At 44.1% G+C, this 17065-nt stretch overlaps 1 protein-coding gene across 1 annotated transcript in view; it reads left to right on the forward strand.

Annotated features, from left to right (window-relative positions):
• The window catches only part of TMEM132C (transmembrane protein 132C), a 503591-nt gene that overhangs the window by 124520 nt on the left and 362006 nt on the right, over nt 1–17065 (forward strand). Inside the window, 1 exon segment of the mRNA XM_030219669.1 lies at nt 938–1826. Within this exon segment, the coding sequence (XP_030075529.1) occupies nt 938–1826 (889 nt within the window).

Consider the following 17065-nt stretch of genomic DNA (forward strand, 5'->3'; position numbering starts at 1 on the left):
AGGGGGCGAAAGCCAAATTGAAGTGGATCAAGAATAAATGCTTAAATAATTAAAAAGTATTTTGAAACAATGTAAGGGTCCTGTTTTTTCCCCGACACTGTCCCCCTGATATTCAAAGCTATTTAACTATCCAGAAATAGCCGCTGACAGGTTAAATAGCATTTTAGCTCCTAACTGCGAATATTTAGCATGAAATAACTGATTATCTCTACTGAATATTCGTGGTCAGTGCCGAAAAGTTAATCGGTCATATCACGTGATAACCAGCAATATTCTGCGCTGATCAGATAAGTTTAGCATGCAAATCAGACTGCATAAATAGCAGTCCTATCTTTTCTCACTATTAACGTAACCGGCCAGCCCTGAATATTTGTTTAGCCGATTAAGTTAGCACTGGCCAACAAAAAAAGAAAATCCTGGATATTCAATGCTGGTCACTAGAAACAGCCCCTCATTGAATATCCAGAGTCAATGCTGACCGCGGCACTTATACAGGTTGCCTCCCATCAACTGGATAGTGGCCCCTGTGTAAATATCTTGTGGGTCCAGAGGGATTGTATGGGCAGGAGTGTTGCCCACTCGCTTCTGCCCTTTATAGTAGCCAGTGTAAAATGGCTGTCACTACCTCTAGCAGAAGCCTTGTGGTACTAGCAATTATCCAGGACCCGCATAAGCCCCGGCGGGTTCATTAAATTTATTTAATCCTGGAGATTCAATGCCATTGCTCAGACATGACTCAGCATTGAATATCCCAGGCTTAATCTGCCCACAGCAGTCAGCTTTAAAAAAACACTGACTGCTGCGAGCTGAATATCGGCTGGTCTGTTTTTAAGGTTATTCATAAAGAATAGGCATGAGATAGACTGCTTGATACCTTTGCAGCCCACTTTCTCTATAATTTTGTAATCTTATAATTCTATTTCTGGTATTTTTCTAGTGATGGAGAGTCGAGGGATTCAAGAAAGCATCCATAAATTTTCATCATTGCCAACTTACCTTCCTGTGAGCTACCAAATCCTCAGTGCTGAGACTTCCTTCCTTCTGAAAGAAACCAGTCAGGATTTCTTAAGGAACTCCAGTTTGCAGTCCAGAGTGGAGTCATTCTACATTTATAAAACCAGGCAGCCACCTAGAGTAAATGCCAGTTATGGACCTTATTCTATTGACCAAGTGATGCCCGAGGACCTTCTATTGACATCGCCTAGTTTTGGACCCACCAGCAAGTTTACTTTTAACTGGAAACTTGAAGCACACATCATCAATGAGAAGATTTATCCCAACTGGCCCAAAGTTCAGATCTTGTTTTACATTGTGGGCAGGGACTGGGATGATTATAGTACCAGTGAACAGTTACCGTGCCTAAAGGTATTTGCCTTTCGGGAAACGAGAGAAGTAAAAGGCAGCTGCAGACTGCAGGGGAATCTGGGATTGTGTGTGGCAGAGATGGAACTCCCACCTGGTTGGTTTGATCCTCCAATGTTGACTGGAGGACGTAAAAAAATGATAGATGAGCATGATGGGAGTCTTCTTGATCTCTTTTATACAGTCCAACCAGGAGAAGAGAAAGGAGAGTGTACCCCTGATGATCCCAGAAAAGGCAATTCTATCCGACCAGGCAAAGATAATATGCATGAAATGGAGTCCCACTGGCAGAGGATTGGTGCTGTTAGCCTCTATCGAACACCTGAAATTTCCCAGCTGGCAGAGTTGAGGCTGGATGGTAATGTTGTTCTTTGGCTTCCATCAAAGCCTGTCAAACAAGGACAAATTGTCAGTGTTTACGTAGCCATTGCCAATGGTTCAACAGTGGATCAATTCACACTAAGGTATGTCAGTAGATTTTTTTATAGCAAATAATGACCAGCTCCTGTCGTGCCTAAGTATTGTCAAGTGGCCATAACATATAGCTATTGAAAAGATCTAGGTGCCTAATCTAAGGAGTTAGATTCCTAGATCTGCCAAAGTGAAAACTTCCCCAAATAAAGGCCTAAATTTAAGTTATCAGCGTTTCAAAATATCATCTGTGTAATACGTATTAATCAGGGACCATCAGTGTTCTAGCCCAGTATAAGTTATTCTTCACGCTACAGAATACTTAACACATTAGAATATACTGTAAAACGTGTGTGTTATAGCAAGGAAACAAAAAAAACAGTGTGGCTTATATTCAGCTGTTTCAGTCTAAGTGCATTATCTTAGGTGGCAACACTGTGTGTTCACAACTTCACTGTGTGACCCTATCAAGCTATGATACATCTTACCTGGATAGTATGGTGAGAATTCCCCAACATAAACGCAATCCCAACATTGTAAATTCTCCCCAGTTTCCTGCTTAGAATTTCTTCTGCTCTTATTCAGTCATGAAAACCTTTCCCAGCCAGTAAGATTCAGATAATGGATGGACGTTGTGGTCCATCTTTTTGTAGGCCAATACCAGTTGTCAGAACCCTAAGGGATAGATATTAGTTCTAGGCTCTAAGTTCTAATGATTTCATTTCCTTCTGTTTCTCATTTTCAGTCTGTTTTGTAGCAGAAGGGATACTCACGTCTATGAGCCATTTAAATTCATGGCACAGTTTGAGAACATTTCAATCTCAATGTTATAAACAGTTCTAGTCAAATGATTACACAAAGTGAGAGAAAAGAGTGATGGTCCAAGGTAATATCAACCTTTTAAACGATTCCAGATTTTTCATTTCATTTTGTAATAGCACTTATGTTTTCAGAAAGCATTTATTCAAAATATTAAAGACCCTATTCAATAAAACATTTATGGTTTCTTTTCAGATCTTTTCCATTGACATTACTCATAAAAGATTCACGCCATTAAAACAAAAAAATTTCAATTTTGAAAGGAGAGCTGCTACCATCAAATGAATATACACTTAGAGTTGAGTCAAATGCAGCCTGGCCCACCTCAGGCTAAAGCTTGTTCACCAGCTGCCATATTTCTCACTTGAGTATAGTGGCTTTTCATAAACACTATGCAGTCCCTATCTCCTTCATACAACTCAGAATTCCCAGCTGAAATACACAAAAATAAAAGTTAGCGAAGGGCAAAAATAAATAAATAAAAAGCTTATGACACCCTTCTGTTGCACATTCACTAAAGTCCATAGGCCCATGCATCTTGACTGAGAAAAGATGTGGAGTCGGCAAGATGGGTCAGGCTGAACGTATGGGGATTTTCCTTGAATCAACACATAGCAAAACATGAGTCTTGTCGAAGAGTGCCCCCTCCCCCAAGCTGACAGTTGAGATAAGTTGTATATGTAGCAGATGAGTATTAAAATGTTTGTTTTGTAGTAACTTTAATAACATTTTCTAAGGAAGCTAAAGAACCAATGATGAAGTGGGGGAGTAAATCTTGGTGGTGTGAGATTTTGAAAACCACTGAGTGTCATCACTGAGGCCTTGGGAAAATTTGAAACAGGAAAGAATTGTTATGTCAGGTTTTGCTTATGGGCTTTAGTGAATGTTTATTACGGATTTGGATTCCTGACCAAAGTCAATAGTCGCTAAAAGAGTGAGAGTTTAACATATCCTTCTACTGGAGTCATAGGTGCCAATTCAGGGGGCACAGTAGGTGCTGGGCAGCCTCAGTATTGAGCAAACTCCTTCAGTATATCCAGGGATGGTTCAATTGTGTTGTGTTTAGCACCCCCAATTATTGTCAAAATTTGGCATTTATGATTGGAGTCATTCAGTAATGTTTTTGACTGGTTTATAGGAGCTGTACTCCTTTCACTGGTTCAAGCTGAAGTACAGCTAAAGGCAGAGGCATCTACCTGCTCACTGTTTGGGCCTGAGAAATGATGTATCAACTCCCGAAAGCCACTCAAGACTGGAATAAATCTAGTACAAAAGTATCACCTTTTGTTTTTTTTTGTTTGACTCTATTTCTATGCACTCAAGGGGACTGGCAGGGCAACCACACAACTTTATTGGACTGAAACCTGATTCTGGTGTCACTATTTCTGCCAGGACCATTTCTTTTTTCCTTGAGCCAGTAATTACGCCAGTGGATTCTGGAGCACACCAAACCACTTCCTGAACTACAACTCCCAGAATGCATTGACAGGAATGCTAAAAGAATGAAAACAAATGTGATGTTGACCACAGGGTCCTCTGCTCTGTCTAGGCTGGTGGTCCCAAAAAAGTGGGAGGTGTGTCACAAAAAATCTGGTGTAGACAGCAAGCCTGTGTTTTCTTTATAATCATCAGTGCCTCAGTGCCTGCAAGCTGGGAAGATCAACAATCTTGAGAGTCAGGTTCTTGAAATCCCCGTAATTAGCTCCTATTTCTGCTTCCCTACTGTCCCCAGTAATAACTGCTGCCTCCAGCCCCAACTGAAAATGTTGCAGGTCTGCTGTCCATAGATTCTGTTTGCTATAGATTTTCTGAGTAGCATATTTACAGTTTTTTGTGTTCTTTCACAGTATCTGGCAGTGGAGGGATTTTGTGTTGCTGTTACTGAGGTGACACTAGTATCAGAGCTGCCAAGCAGGGTTGCCAGGTGGAAAATTTTTTTTCCCACCCAATCCCGCACAAGAAACAGCCCAAAACCCGCCCAAACACAAACCCCGCCCCTGACACCCCCACCCCCGCGTCATCACCCCGCCCCCGCCGTCATCAACCCCGCCCCCGCCGTCACCGGCCCCGCCTCCCACGTCATCGGCCCCCGCCTCCCACGTCATCGGCCCCGCCCAAAACGTCACTAACCCCGCCCCCCGCGGCCGAAAAAAACCCCGCCCTGAAGCCCAAAAACCAGCCCAAAAAACCGCAACCCGCCGCGGGCAAAAATTTCCCGCGGCGGGTCGCAGAAAACCGCCCAATTGGGCGGTAAAACCGCCCACCTGGCAACACTGCTGCCAAGGGGGCCGAATCACTGAGAGGGAGATTTTAGCCACACCCCTAGCTCCACCCCACTCCTCCCAGCCATGCCCTAACTCCACCTAGTCACACCCCAGTGCCCACTCACTTTACCTCTTGGCTCCTCCCCTGATGGACCTCATTCGGCAGCAACAAGTAGCTTCCCTCTTGGGCAGCAGGGGATGGCTTAGTAAAACATCATCTCCTGCTGCTGTGACATCATTTCCTGCTGCTGAGGGACCAGTCTCACAATAAGAGCTGTGAGATTTTGGAGCTCTTATCAGGAAATTGGTCCCATGGCAGCAGATGATGTCTTATTAAGCCATCTCCTGCTGCCAATAGAGGAGGAGGCTGCTCAGCAGGAGATCTCTGCACCCCAGTGGGAATGTGGTAGATGACCCAAGACAGCGGAAGTCTTCTGCTCAAAGCGGGAGACTTGGCGGATCTCTAGTATTTGAACATATATTTGTTTTGTTGTATGACAAGTGAAAAACCTGGGAGTGATGTCTTGCATACAGCTTTTTGATATGGAATAGGCAAATTCATACTAAACTTACAGTAAACAATGAAATATTTAGGTATGCTTTGTTCATCTGTGAATTTTAGTGTTCGGTGTGCTACATACATGAACGTTGTCTGTCAGGTTCATCACAACAGAGGAAAGGTTGAGAACCTCTGGTCTAGACTGACATGCTGAAAATAGGGTTGATCTTATAGTGTAGGATTATTTTATACCTTTTAAGTCTTATGTGCTAGAAAGGGCAGCCCAAGGCAGTCTGCTGCCTGAGACAAGAAATGAGCTGCTACCCGGTTCCTCTGCTTCTGTCGCTTTCGTCACTGCCATCACCCACCCTTCCTCGAAATGACCTTTTCTTTACTTGCTTTTCAAAAGAAGGCAGCGACTCCCATAAGCTGCCCTGCTGCCGGTCCCTGCCACTTCTCTCTATGGCGGCAGTCCACCTCTCTGATGTAATTTCCTGTTTCTTCGGAGGCAGGCTGCAGTAGAGAAAAGGGGTCAGGACCGGTGGCAGGGCAGCTTATGTGAATCGCTGCCACTGACTTTGTTTCAAAAACAAGAAAGAAACAAAAAGATAATTTCATGGAAGGGGGCTGGGGAGGGAAGGTCGGAGAGTGATGCTCCCTCACAAGGCTGCCACTGTGTGCTAGGCATAGAATCCTGACCTGCTGTAACGCATGCCTTGTGTCTGTCATCTTAATTCTCAAGCTGCCCCCTAGCTTTTTGCTTTGTACTGCATCAGGGTTAATAAATGCATATGCCATTCTTGCTTCGAGACTGTTTCATTTAATTAATTTCTAGCCTGCCTATCACAATACATCCCAAATACAAATATTTAAATATAAAATTGCATACCACTATCCCACTATCATGTTCACTGACTACATCGTAATGAAGTATAAATTAAATATAAGTGGGCTCAATAATCAGCGTTATTTAACCGGCTCCTGGCTGGTTAAATAGCACTTAATCCGGCTAAGCGATAATATTCACAAGATAGCTGGTTATCTCCACTGAATATTAGCACTTAGTGAATAGGAGGAGAATCTATATATGGCGCCTAAAAAATTAGTGCCGACTAAGCATTTTCTATAAACGGCACCTAGATTTAGGCACTGCTTGTAGAATAAGCTTACTTGATATTTCAGCACCGATATCTGAGTGCATCCATTTACGCCTATGAAAACCTGGTGTAAATCTCAGTGCGTAGATTTTGGCGCACTGGGCCATATTCTGTAACTAAGTGCCTACATTTTGGAACCCCCATAAATACTATAAAATGCATGCCAACTGCTGTAAATTGGGTGCCAGAATTTATACCAAGTTTTGGCAGGCATAAATGCTGGCACCCAAAGTTAGTTGCAGAATCCATGCAAAGCTAGTATTCTATAAAGGGTGCTCTGTATAGAACTCCTTTTTAGATATCAGCTTAGCGCAGATCTTCCTGGAGCCAAACCGTGGGTGCCATTTACTGAACCCAGCTCTGTGCCCTTATAGAATAGTACTCAGAGTGTTTATTTATTTATTTATTTATTTATTTACATCAATTTATATACCGTATCTTATTGCTACTGCAAGACAGAACGGTTTACAATTTATAAAAAAAAAAAAAAGCAGTACAATAAGTACAAATTGGACAAACATTAGAACTCCAATCATTACAGGAAAGCACAGCAAACCCAACAAACTAGCTACATAAGATGAAAACAATATAACTCATGATTAATACACAGGAGAACACTGCAGATACAAAATTAAATACATAATATAATCTACACAGACAGATAATACAGTTTTGACTTAGTATATATTACAGATGCCCATTATAACCTTTCTTCCATTATTCTAAATTCTGATCTACATACTCGATAAAGTAGAAGGTTTTCAAAAGTTTCCGAAAATGAAAGTAAGATTTCTCAAGTCTGATCTCTTTTGGAAGGCCATTCCAAAGAGAGGGAGACAGATAGAAAAAAGCCGAATTCCGTGTAGATTCCCATCTAGCCCTAGCAAGAGGAGGAATCACTAACCTGTTATCTGTCAGGGATCTAAGGGTTCGTGTGGCAGTGTAAGGAATAGTTAGATTTGACAGATAGTCAGGATTTAGTGTATAAAAGGCCTTATGGGTCAAGACTAAGGCTTTAAACTTAACTCTTGCTTCAACTGGAAGCCAATGCAGTTGATGTAGCAAAGGTGTTACTCTGTCATCCCTCCGGGCCCTACAAATCATACGTGCTGCAGTAATTCTGTATTCTTTGTAATCGCTTCAAGCTAGCTTGGGTGATCCCTGAATATATGATATTACAGTAGTCTAAGCGTGAGGTAATATAAGCAGATGTCAACGTTTTAAGGGAATCCTTACTAATTGAATTCCTAACTGACCGAAGTCTCCTAAGATGGAAAAAAGATTTTTTCACTACATCAGATATTTGTTCCTCGAAAGTCAGAGCAGAATCAATTATAACCCCAAGGTATCTAAAAGATTTAACTGTAGGGATATTCTTGCCAAATAGCATAGGTACCACTGCTGGCCATGTGCCCTGTCCTACTATCCAAGATGTTATAGTCTTATCTGGATTTAATACTAATTGATATGTTGTGAGCCAGTCTGCCATGCATAAGTGGCACCATCCCCTCCCCTGAATACTGTATAGCACGCCAAGCGTTCTGTGCCGAAATCCAAGCAGATTCTATAACTGCGTGTGTAATTTAATTGGCTTAACAAGCCAATCAGCATTGTTAACAGCACTTAACAAGCAATAATGAGCACTAATTGACAATAATTAGAATTTATGTGCACGAATCGCTAAGCGTATTTTCTAATGCACTGCACCTAAATTTTAACGCGCGCCAGCAAAAAGGGGCATGGTTATAGGTGGAGAAATGGGTGTTTCATGGGCATTCCAAAATTTATGCATGCAATTATAGACTATGGCTCAGTGTGCCTAAATCTATGCGCCAGGATTTTGTGCCATGTTTCTGTAAATGGACACAAGTAGTTTCAAGTGCTGAAATACCAACTACGTGCATTCTATATACCTTGCTTAAATCTAGGCGATGCTTATAGATTATGCTTAGGCAGAAATGTTTTCCACGCAAATTTTTTAGGTGCCATATATATATTTTTTTTATTGTTACATTTGTACCCTGCGCTTTCCCACTCATGGCAGGCTCAATGTGGCAATGGAGGGTTAAGTGACTTGCCCAGAGTCACAAGGAGCTGCCTGTGCCTGAAGTGGGAATTGAACTCAGTTCCCCAGGACCAAAGTCCACCACCCTAACCACTAGGCCACTCCTCCAGTATAGAATCCCCCCATAGGTCCACTGGGTACCCCAGAGTATATTGGACTTGTGTGTTCAGCTTACCATTGATTGAACTGTGCTGGCGCCAATGGTCACTCTTTATGAGAAACTATAACCATAAATTAGCTCTTCCAAACTGAAGTAGACCTGTTTAAATGAACTCATATTCACAAATCATTGGCATTGAAAGGTCGTCCTTAAATTGTATCTTAATTCATGATCCTGTTGCTGTATTTGTAAATATATCAACTTGAGAACACTCATAAAGTCAAAGAGAATGAGTTATTTGACAGGGAGCAAAACGGATCATGCACAGTAATGGTGAAAGCTCGCTCGGTAGGCACCGCACATAAAAATGACTGATACTGCTACCAGCAAGCACCAGAACTAGGGAGGTGTAAAAGAATGAGAAAAGAGAGCAACTGTACTCAAATTTTTAGAATTGATTATTCACTTTGCCAAATCTGAGTTCAAGATGAGTTACAACAATGCTTCAGGAGGCTTTACAATAGTCGGACCTATTTCCAAATGCATCCAGTCCCTCCAGTTCATGGAGTTGAGGGTCACCCCAGAAGTGAGTATACACTATCCCCCTAATTTTATAAACTTGGGTGCACAACTTGGCTACTAACGCACAAAACTGCACCCACAAGTTAGAGAATAGCACCTAACTGAATTGTTTAAGTGGACACTAATTGGCTTTAACGGCTAAGAATGATCCCCAAATGGCATTAATTGGCATCGACTTGCAATTACGTATGTAATTTTACTTAGGTGCTATTCTATAAACTAACCCCTAATTCTATAAAAGTTGTCAAAAATTGTGCGTACACATTTGGGTGCATGCCTAATTTGTGCATGCAATTTAATTGACTCATGAGCTAATTACTGCCACTAATTGGCTTTTTAACAAGTAATTAGTGACACTCATTAGATTTAAGTCGCATTTACGTGCATACATTTAGGTGCAGGATCCACACCTAAAATTTACGTGTAATCTGAAAGAGGATGCACAAAAATGGCTTAACAGGGGTGTACCTAAAATTAATGGGGATACATGCCTAATTTGGGCATTTACATTTGCACCATGTTTCAGTCGGTGCAAATGGCCATGCCGAAAGTTAGGTGTAATTCCTGGCAGCGGCGTAGCAAGGGCGGGATGGTGGGGGCAGTCCGCTCCGGATGCATGCTGCTGGAGGGGTTCAGAGAGCAGCCGCATGCCTGTCGGCTCCGCTGTTTCCCTTCTCCCTCTGCCCCGGAACAGGTTACTTCCTCTTCCGGGGCAGAGGGAGCAGGGAGCCAGTGGAGCCGAGAGCCGCGCGGCTGCTCCCAGCAACCAAGAATGCACCCGGGGGGAGGAGGGTCGTGCTGCACCCGGGGGGGGGGGGGGAGGGGTGTGCATCGACGATCCTCCCCAGGTGGCAGCCAACCTAGGATTGTCACTGATTCCTGGGCATAAGCACTATTCTTTAAACAGAACCTAACTTTAAGGGGGTGTTTTACTAAGCCACAATATCATTTTTAGCTTGCAGTAGAAACCAGCTGACAGTAAATGCTGAGACACCCATTATATTCCTGTGGGCATCTCAGCATTTACCACCAGCTGATTTCTGTCGTGAGCTAAAAAATGCTACCGCATCTTAGTAAAAGACCCCCCCTAAGTGCAGGTTATAGAATAGAGCTTCTTTCGGCGCCAATTTCTTTGTCCCCCATATATAGAATCTAGCCCTAAATGCTTACTTTCTATAGCGTGTAACTGCAAAAGGGGCATTAGCATGGGAGGGGCAAGGGGGATCAGGGGCATGTCAGTCACACCTGCAGTTAATCACCATCGTGTTGTCCATACGGGCCCAGATCTCTTGAGAAAGCCCTGTGAAACGGGTAGCTGTTGAGAACTGAGAAGCCGATGGCACACTAAGATAAGTGATTATACTCTGATATATATTTACCGCTGCAAGCCTGGACAATTAGTACATTAATAAGTACCCCAGTAAGAAAGTCGAAACGAAGAAATTATTGGAAACGATAAAGACATTATTGATTACAAACAACTATTAATACAATTTGGAGGAGGGGGGTTGCCAATGATTACATACACCACAAGGGGACAGCCAGTTAGCTGTTGAGCATTGACCACAGCGCTGCGTACGTCTAGTAGCGCTATAGAAATGATAAGTAGTAGTAGTAGATTGTCATAGGCCTTCCTTGTGAACTTCTGAGGCTGTTTCTCCCCCTCTTCTCAAATTGAGTACGTAACAAGTGTGGACCATTTAGTCTATTCTTCACCGTCTAGTTGTTTATATACCAGTGAATAGACTCAGGCCGTGCTATAGCGAATTTAAGGGACCTTAATATTTCTAGGATAAGGAGCATAAAATCTGTTTTACTGTTTTGGGATCTTGCCAGGAATTTGTGACCTGGATTGTCTACTGTTAGAAACAGGATACTGGCTTGATGGGCCTTCGGTCTGTTCCAGTAATGCAACGCTCATGTTATTACAGTATGCTGTTATGTACACAAGAAAGAGACACTTACATGAGCAAGTGCACTATTTGTTATGCTATAAAGTAAGGTGTAAGTGCTATAGCTCATATATGGGGGAGGGGCATGGGAGGGGTACAGGCATGTCTCCAATTTACACATGTAAATTATAGAATACTATAAGTTAAGGCCACTCAGATTTGGGCATGATCTTGAATTGTGCGCATAACTAAATTAGTTAATGAACCATTAGCACACAATAATTAGCTGCTAACCATCAATTATTGGAGTTAATTAGCACTAATTTGGAGTTGGGCACACAACTGCCTATGTACAATTCTATAAATAACCACGCATAAATCCTCTCACATGCAACCTAAAAGGGGTGGACATGGGAGGAGCATGGGCAGGTCAGGGGTGTTCGCAAAAATTACACACAGTGTTACAGAATTGGTGGGATGTGGCTTCAACAGGTATACGTGCTGTCACTCAGTTTTAGTCATTGGAATCAACGATGCAAGCTATTCTATAAAGGGAACTCATCTTGGAGCACCCATGATAGAATAGCGCTCATTGCTGATTTTTCCTACAGCCCCAATGTGGCCACCATTTACTAAATGTGGTCCTATATGGCACGGTTAGATGCATCCATTTATGCTTGCTAATGACCAGGGTTCACACTAGTATTCTGTAATGGAATTGGAGCTCCTAGATGCTGTTATAGAACAGGTACTTCCCGCACAGCATTGGACAGTGGCGTATCCATTCAAGTTGTGTGTGATGCGCACGCACCCCCTGTCAGTCCCTTCCTTTTCGTCCCTCCCTTCTGGGTCCCACTCCTCCACCCTCCACCTCCATGTTTTAAAATCTCCTCCAGTCTATGCCCGGGGGGGCACTCATAGGCTGCCTTTGGCCTGCACAGGGCTTTCTCTCTGAAGCATCCTGACCCTTGTGACACAGCTTCCTGTTTTGCAAAGGGCAGGATGGTTCACAAAGAAAGCCCTGGTGTAGGCCGCAGATAGCCTATGAGTGCTGCTGCCTGGACTGGAGGTGATAGGGTACAGAAGGGGAAGTGAGAGAGATTCGACGTGAGATGCATTCCCTGTTCAAAACTCCTGGCTATGTCCAGGGCCACCGAGAGACTGAGCCAGGGCCGCTGCCGGGCCCGGAGCAGAATTGTTACTGCCACTGCCCCCCCACCCCCCCAAGTCATCATCGCCGCCCCCCCCCCCCCCGCCCAAAGTATCTTGGCTGACCCCACCAGCTGCAGGCAGCGTGGCTCCTTCCTCTGCCCAGCATTGCCTGCCCCTGTGGCTGCTTTCCTCAGGTCGCACATGCTCAGTCTCAAAACTGAGCATGTGCGGCCTGAGGTCCCAGCAGCTGCTAGGCAGGCAATGCAAGGGGGGCCTGGCACCGGAGTTTTCTCTCTCCTGCTCCTGTCGGGACGCGATCACCCGGGTCCCATCAGGAGCAGGAGAGACCCCTGCGCCAGCCCCCCCAGAGGCCCGGGCCTGGGGATTTTTATGCCGCCTGCCCCCCCCCCCCCCTCTTTGCGGCTATGGCTATGCCACTGGCATTGAGGTATCTAATGGAGGCACCCTCTTATAGAATTCTCCTTTTTGTGTTTTGTCATTCATCAATAACATTGCACACTCTTTTCTGGATAGTGGCACATATGCTAACCATTTGGCATGCTTCCAATATCAGTGACAGAGTGCTCACTGTTTGCAAAGAGTGTGCATTTTTCACGACATAACTCCCATAATGAACAAATGCCTGGAAAAAGCAAAGGGCTCGATATTCAAAGTGATTTTAACTGGCCAGAAACGGCTCCTGGCCAGTTAAATTACCTGTTTAGGGCTAACCGGTCATTTTGGGGGGGGGGGTGTTCCAGGAGTGGAATCTGCACTTGGTCGGTTTAGGGACCCTTTTACTAAGGCGCGTAGGCTTCTACACATGTCCAATGTGCATCAATTTGGAACTACTGCCTGGCTACTTTATACCCTGAGTGATAATTCCATTTTTTTATGCACATCCGATATGCGCAGCAGAAAATTTTTATTTTCTACCGCATAGCGCTAACCGGGCAGTAATCAGCAGTGTACATACGCTGACGATTACCATCTGGTTAACACACACTACTACTACTACTAATCATTTCTAAAGTGCTACTAGACGTACACAGCGTTGTACACTTGAACATGAAGAGACAGTCCGTGCTCGACAGAGCTTACAATCTAATTAGGACAGACAGAACAAACAAGGGAATATTAAAGTGAGGATGATAACACATGAGACCTGACCGCTAAGTCAATGGTTGGCGGTAAGGTCTCAGGCCCAAAATGAACGCGCGCCAATTTTTATTTTGCCGCACATCCATTTTTGGCCCAAAAAAGGCCCGTTTTGCAGGCGCACTGAAAAATGTACCTACGTGCATCCAATACACGCGCCTACAACAGTGCAAGCCATTTTTTTGGCGCACCTTAGTAAAAGGACCGGTAAGTTTCAATATTCAGCACTTAACCATCCAGCTTAACTGCATAAATAGGATTGCATGAAAGGCAGTCCTATCTTTACGTGCACTACTTAGCCAGATAGGCATTAGCCGGCTCCAAAAACCTGGAAGTTCAATGCTGGCGCCCGAACATGGCCCGGCACTGAATTTCCGGGTTTAACCCTGGAGATGGTTATCAAAATGCTGATCGCCACCAACTGAATATCAGGCTCAAAGAAAACAAACATTCCCAGAAACAAGAAATTTTTACGGTTGCCCCTCCCTATCATGCAATAGAAGAATGCTGCGGACACTTTTAAAACATTTGGCTTTCATTTTCTAGCCCATTATAAACCATAAAGTTGTATTTCTCTGTTTATCACTTTCCTCTCACTTACCCACACCCATCATGTTAGACTATCAATGAAATGAAATGCTCTGATGTACCCATGCATACCTCCTACCCACCCCCACCTTACTAGACTGTCATTGAAATGCTTTGATGCTTCACTTATATATACTATCAACTAACACATTTGCTTATTTCCGATCTGACGAAGAAGGACAACCTTTGAAAGCTAATCAAGAAATGTATTAAGTTATGTCCAATAAAAAAGGTATCATCTTATTTTCTTTTCCATATTTTAATAACTGCAAATAAACGAGAAATGTAGCACGGAATGGTCATATTCATTAAGGGCTTTTTTTTTGTTTTTTACCTTGAGTGGCTGCAGCACAAACTCTTAGTGACTAGGGTACTAAGTTGTTATAATTAACATGTGTTATGGAGCAATCAACACTCTCTCAGGCTCCCTAAAGACTGGCATGATAGCAATAACGCAGTGTCATTTCTGATATATGCTGCTTTGGGGGGTCCTTTTGTGTCTGATTGCAAAGTGCCTCAAAAGTGATGATCACTAAAAGAAAGAGAGAACTGACTCCAGTTAAACCCTCAATAATCGGGCAGGGAGCCACTTTACAATCAGGCAAGTGGCTCCCCAGTGCAGCCTAGGCCCAAATTACCATTTCTTACTTGGCAACGTGGTAGCTCGCATGGGAGTGAAGAGGCAGCAGCTACCTCAAAATGACTGTAATAATCTCAAAGTAAAATTTTAAATTGGCAGTTTGAGTTTTAAGAAGCTTTTGTACTTACTGGGTTTTGATTTTTTTTTTTTTTTGGACCTGGCACTTTCCTGGGGTTTCACCTCAATTGCAACCAGCACTGGGATCTGATACAATCAACTTTCATTTGTAACTCCCCATGGATTCCACCCCCCCACTCCCCTGTATTTTACAACCTATTCCAAGTCACCTAACCCAATCATGGAGATGAAAATGGTAGCAGAATTCAAAAATGCGTGGGATAAACATAAAGGAATCCTGTTCAGAAGGAATGGATCCTCAGAAGCTTAGCAGAGATTGGGTGGTAGCATTGGTGGTTAGGATGCGGGGCTAGTGGTTGGCAGGCAGGGCTAGTGCTGGGCAGACTTCTACGGTCTGTGCCCTGAAAATGGCAGATACAAATCAAGGTCAGGTATACACATAACGTAGCACATATGACATATGAGGTTATCTTGTTGGGCAGACTGGATGGACTGTACAGGTCTTTCTCTGCCGTCATCTACAAAGTTACTATCGGGCTTATTTTCGAAAGAGAAGGATGCCCATCTTTCAACACAAATCACAGGGTCACCTAAATCGGTTTAATGGAAAGCCGATTTTGGGTGTCCCCAACTGTTTTCCATCGCAGGGACGACCAAAGTTCCTGGGGGTGTGTCGAGGCGTAGCGAAGGCGGGACTTGGGTGTGCCTAACACATGGGCATCCTCGACCCATAAAGGAAAAAAGTCGTCCCTGATGAACACTTGGAAGACTTTATTTGGTCCTTTTTTTCTTACGACCAAACCACAAAAAGGTGCACGAACTGACCAGATGACCACCGGAGGGAATCGGGGATGACCTCCCCTTACTCCCCCAGTGGTCACTAACCCCATCCCACCCTCAAAAATGTTTTTTAAAAATATTTTTAAAAAATATTTTTTGCCAGCCTCAATGCCAGCTTCAAATGTCATACCCAGCTCCATGACAACAGTATGCAGGTCCCTGGAGCAGTTTTAGTGGGTGCAGTGCACTTCAGGCAGGCGGACCCAGCCCCCCCCCCCCCCCCCACCACCACTTGTGGTGATAAATATGAGACCTTCAAAACCCGCCAGAAACCCACTGTACCCACATCTAGGTGCCCCCCTTCACCCACAAGGGCTATGGTAGTGGTGTACAGATGGGGGTAGTGGGTTTTAGGGGGGGTTGGGAGGCTCAGCACACAAGGTAAGGGAGCTATGTAGCTGGGATCTTTTTCTGAAGTCCACTGCAGTGCCCCCTAGGGTGCTCGCTTGGTGTCCTGGCATGTGAGGGGGACCAGTGCACTACGAATGCTGGCTCCTCCCATGACCAAAGGGCTTGCATTGGTCATTTCTGAGATGGGCATCCTTAGTTTCCTTTATTGCCAAAAATCAGAAACGACCAAGTCTAAGGACGACCATCTCTAGGGACGACCTAAATTTCAAGATTTGGGCGTCCCTGACCGTATTATCGAAATGAAAGTTGGACGCCCATGTTTCGATAATATGAGTTTCCCTGCCCCTTCACCGGGACGTCCTGCGAGGACGTCCTCAGGAAAACTTGGGTGCCCCTTTCAATTATGCCCCTCTTCGTTACTATTTGTGGTGACAGTCTTCAGCCAGGAGCTGCTTGAGCTCCTTCTGGATCCCTCCAGGCACTGGGTATCACTTGCAGGATGGCTAGGACTCCCTTCCTCTAGGGGCTGCAGGTGCTACCTTTGCAGCAGAGTTGACTTAATCATTACATAAGTACGTAAGTATTGCCATACTGGGACAGACCAAAGGTCCATCAAGCCCAGCATCCTGTTTCAAACAGTGGCCAATCCAGGTCACAGATACCTGGCAAGATGCCAAGAAAGTACAAATCATTTTATACTTCTTATCCCAGAAATAGTGGATTTTCCCCAAATCCAATTTAATAATGGTCTATGGGCTTTTCCTTTAGGAAGCCGCCAAACCTTTTTTAAACTCTGCTAAGCTAACCGCCTCTACCACATTCTCCGGCAACGAATTCCAGAGTTTACACGTTGAGTGAAGAAAAATTTTCTCCGATTCGTTTTAAATTTACTACTTTGTAGCTTCATCGCATGCCCCCTAGTCATAGGCGTAGACTGGGGGGGCGAGGGGGGGCAGTGCCCCCCCAAACGAAATGAAACGACTTATGACTTTTATTTAATTTTCACCCGAAGTCGCAGTAAAAGCACCGACAAACAGGTAGGCTCGACTCCGTCCTTCACTTCTCTGCCCTCTCTGCGTCCCGTCCCGCCTTCCTCTGACGTCATTT

The sequence above is a fragment of the Microcaecilia unicolor genome, chromosome 11 (assembly GCF_901765095.1).
Source record: "Microcaecilia unicolor chromosome 11, aMicUni1.1, whole genome shotgun sequence".
NCBI lineage: Eukaryota > Metazoa > Chordata > Amphibia > Gymnophiona > Siphonopidae > Microcaecilia > Microcaecilia unicolor.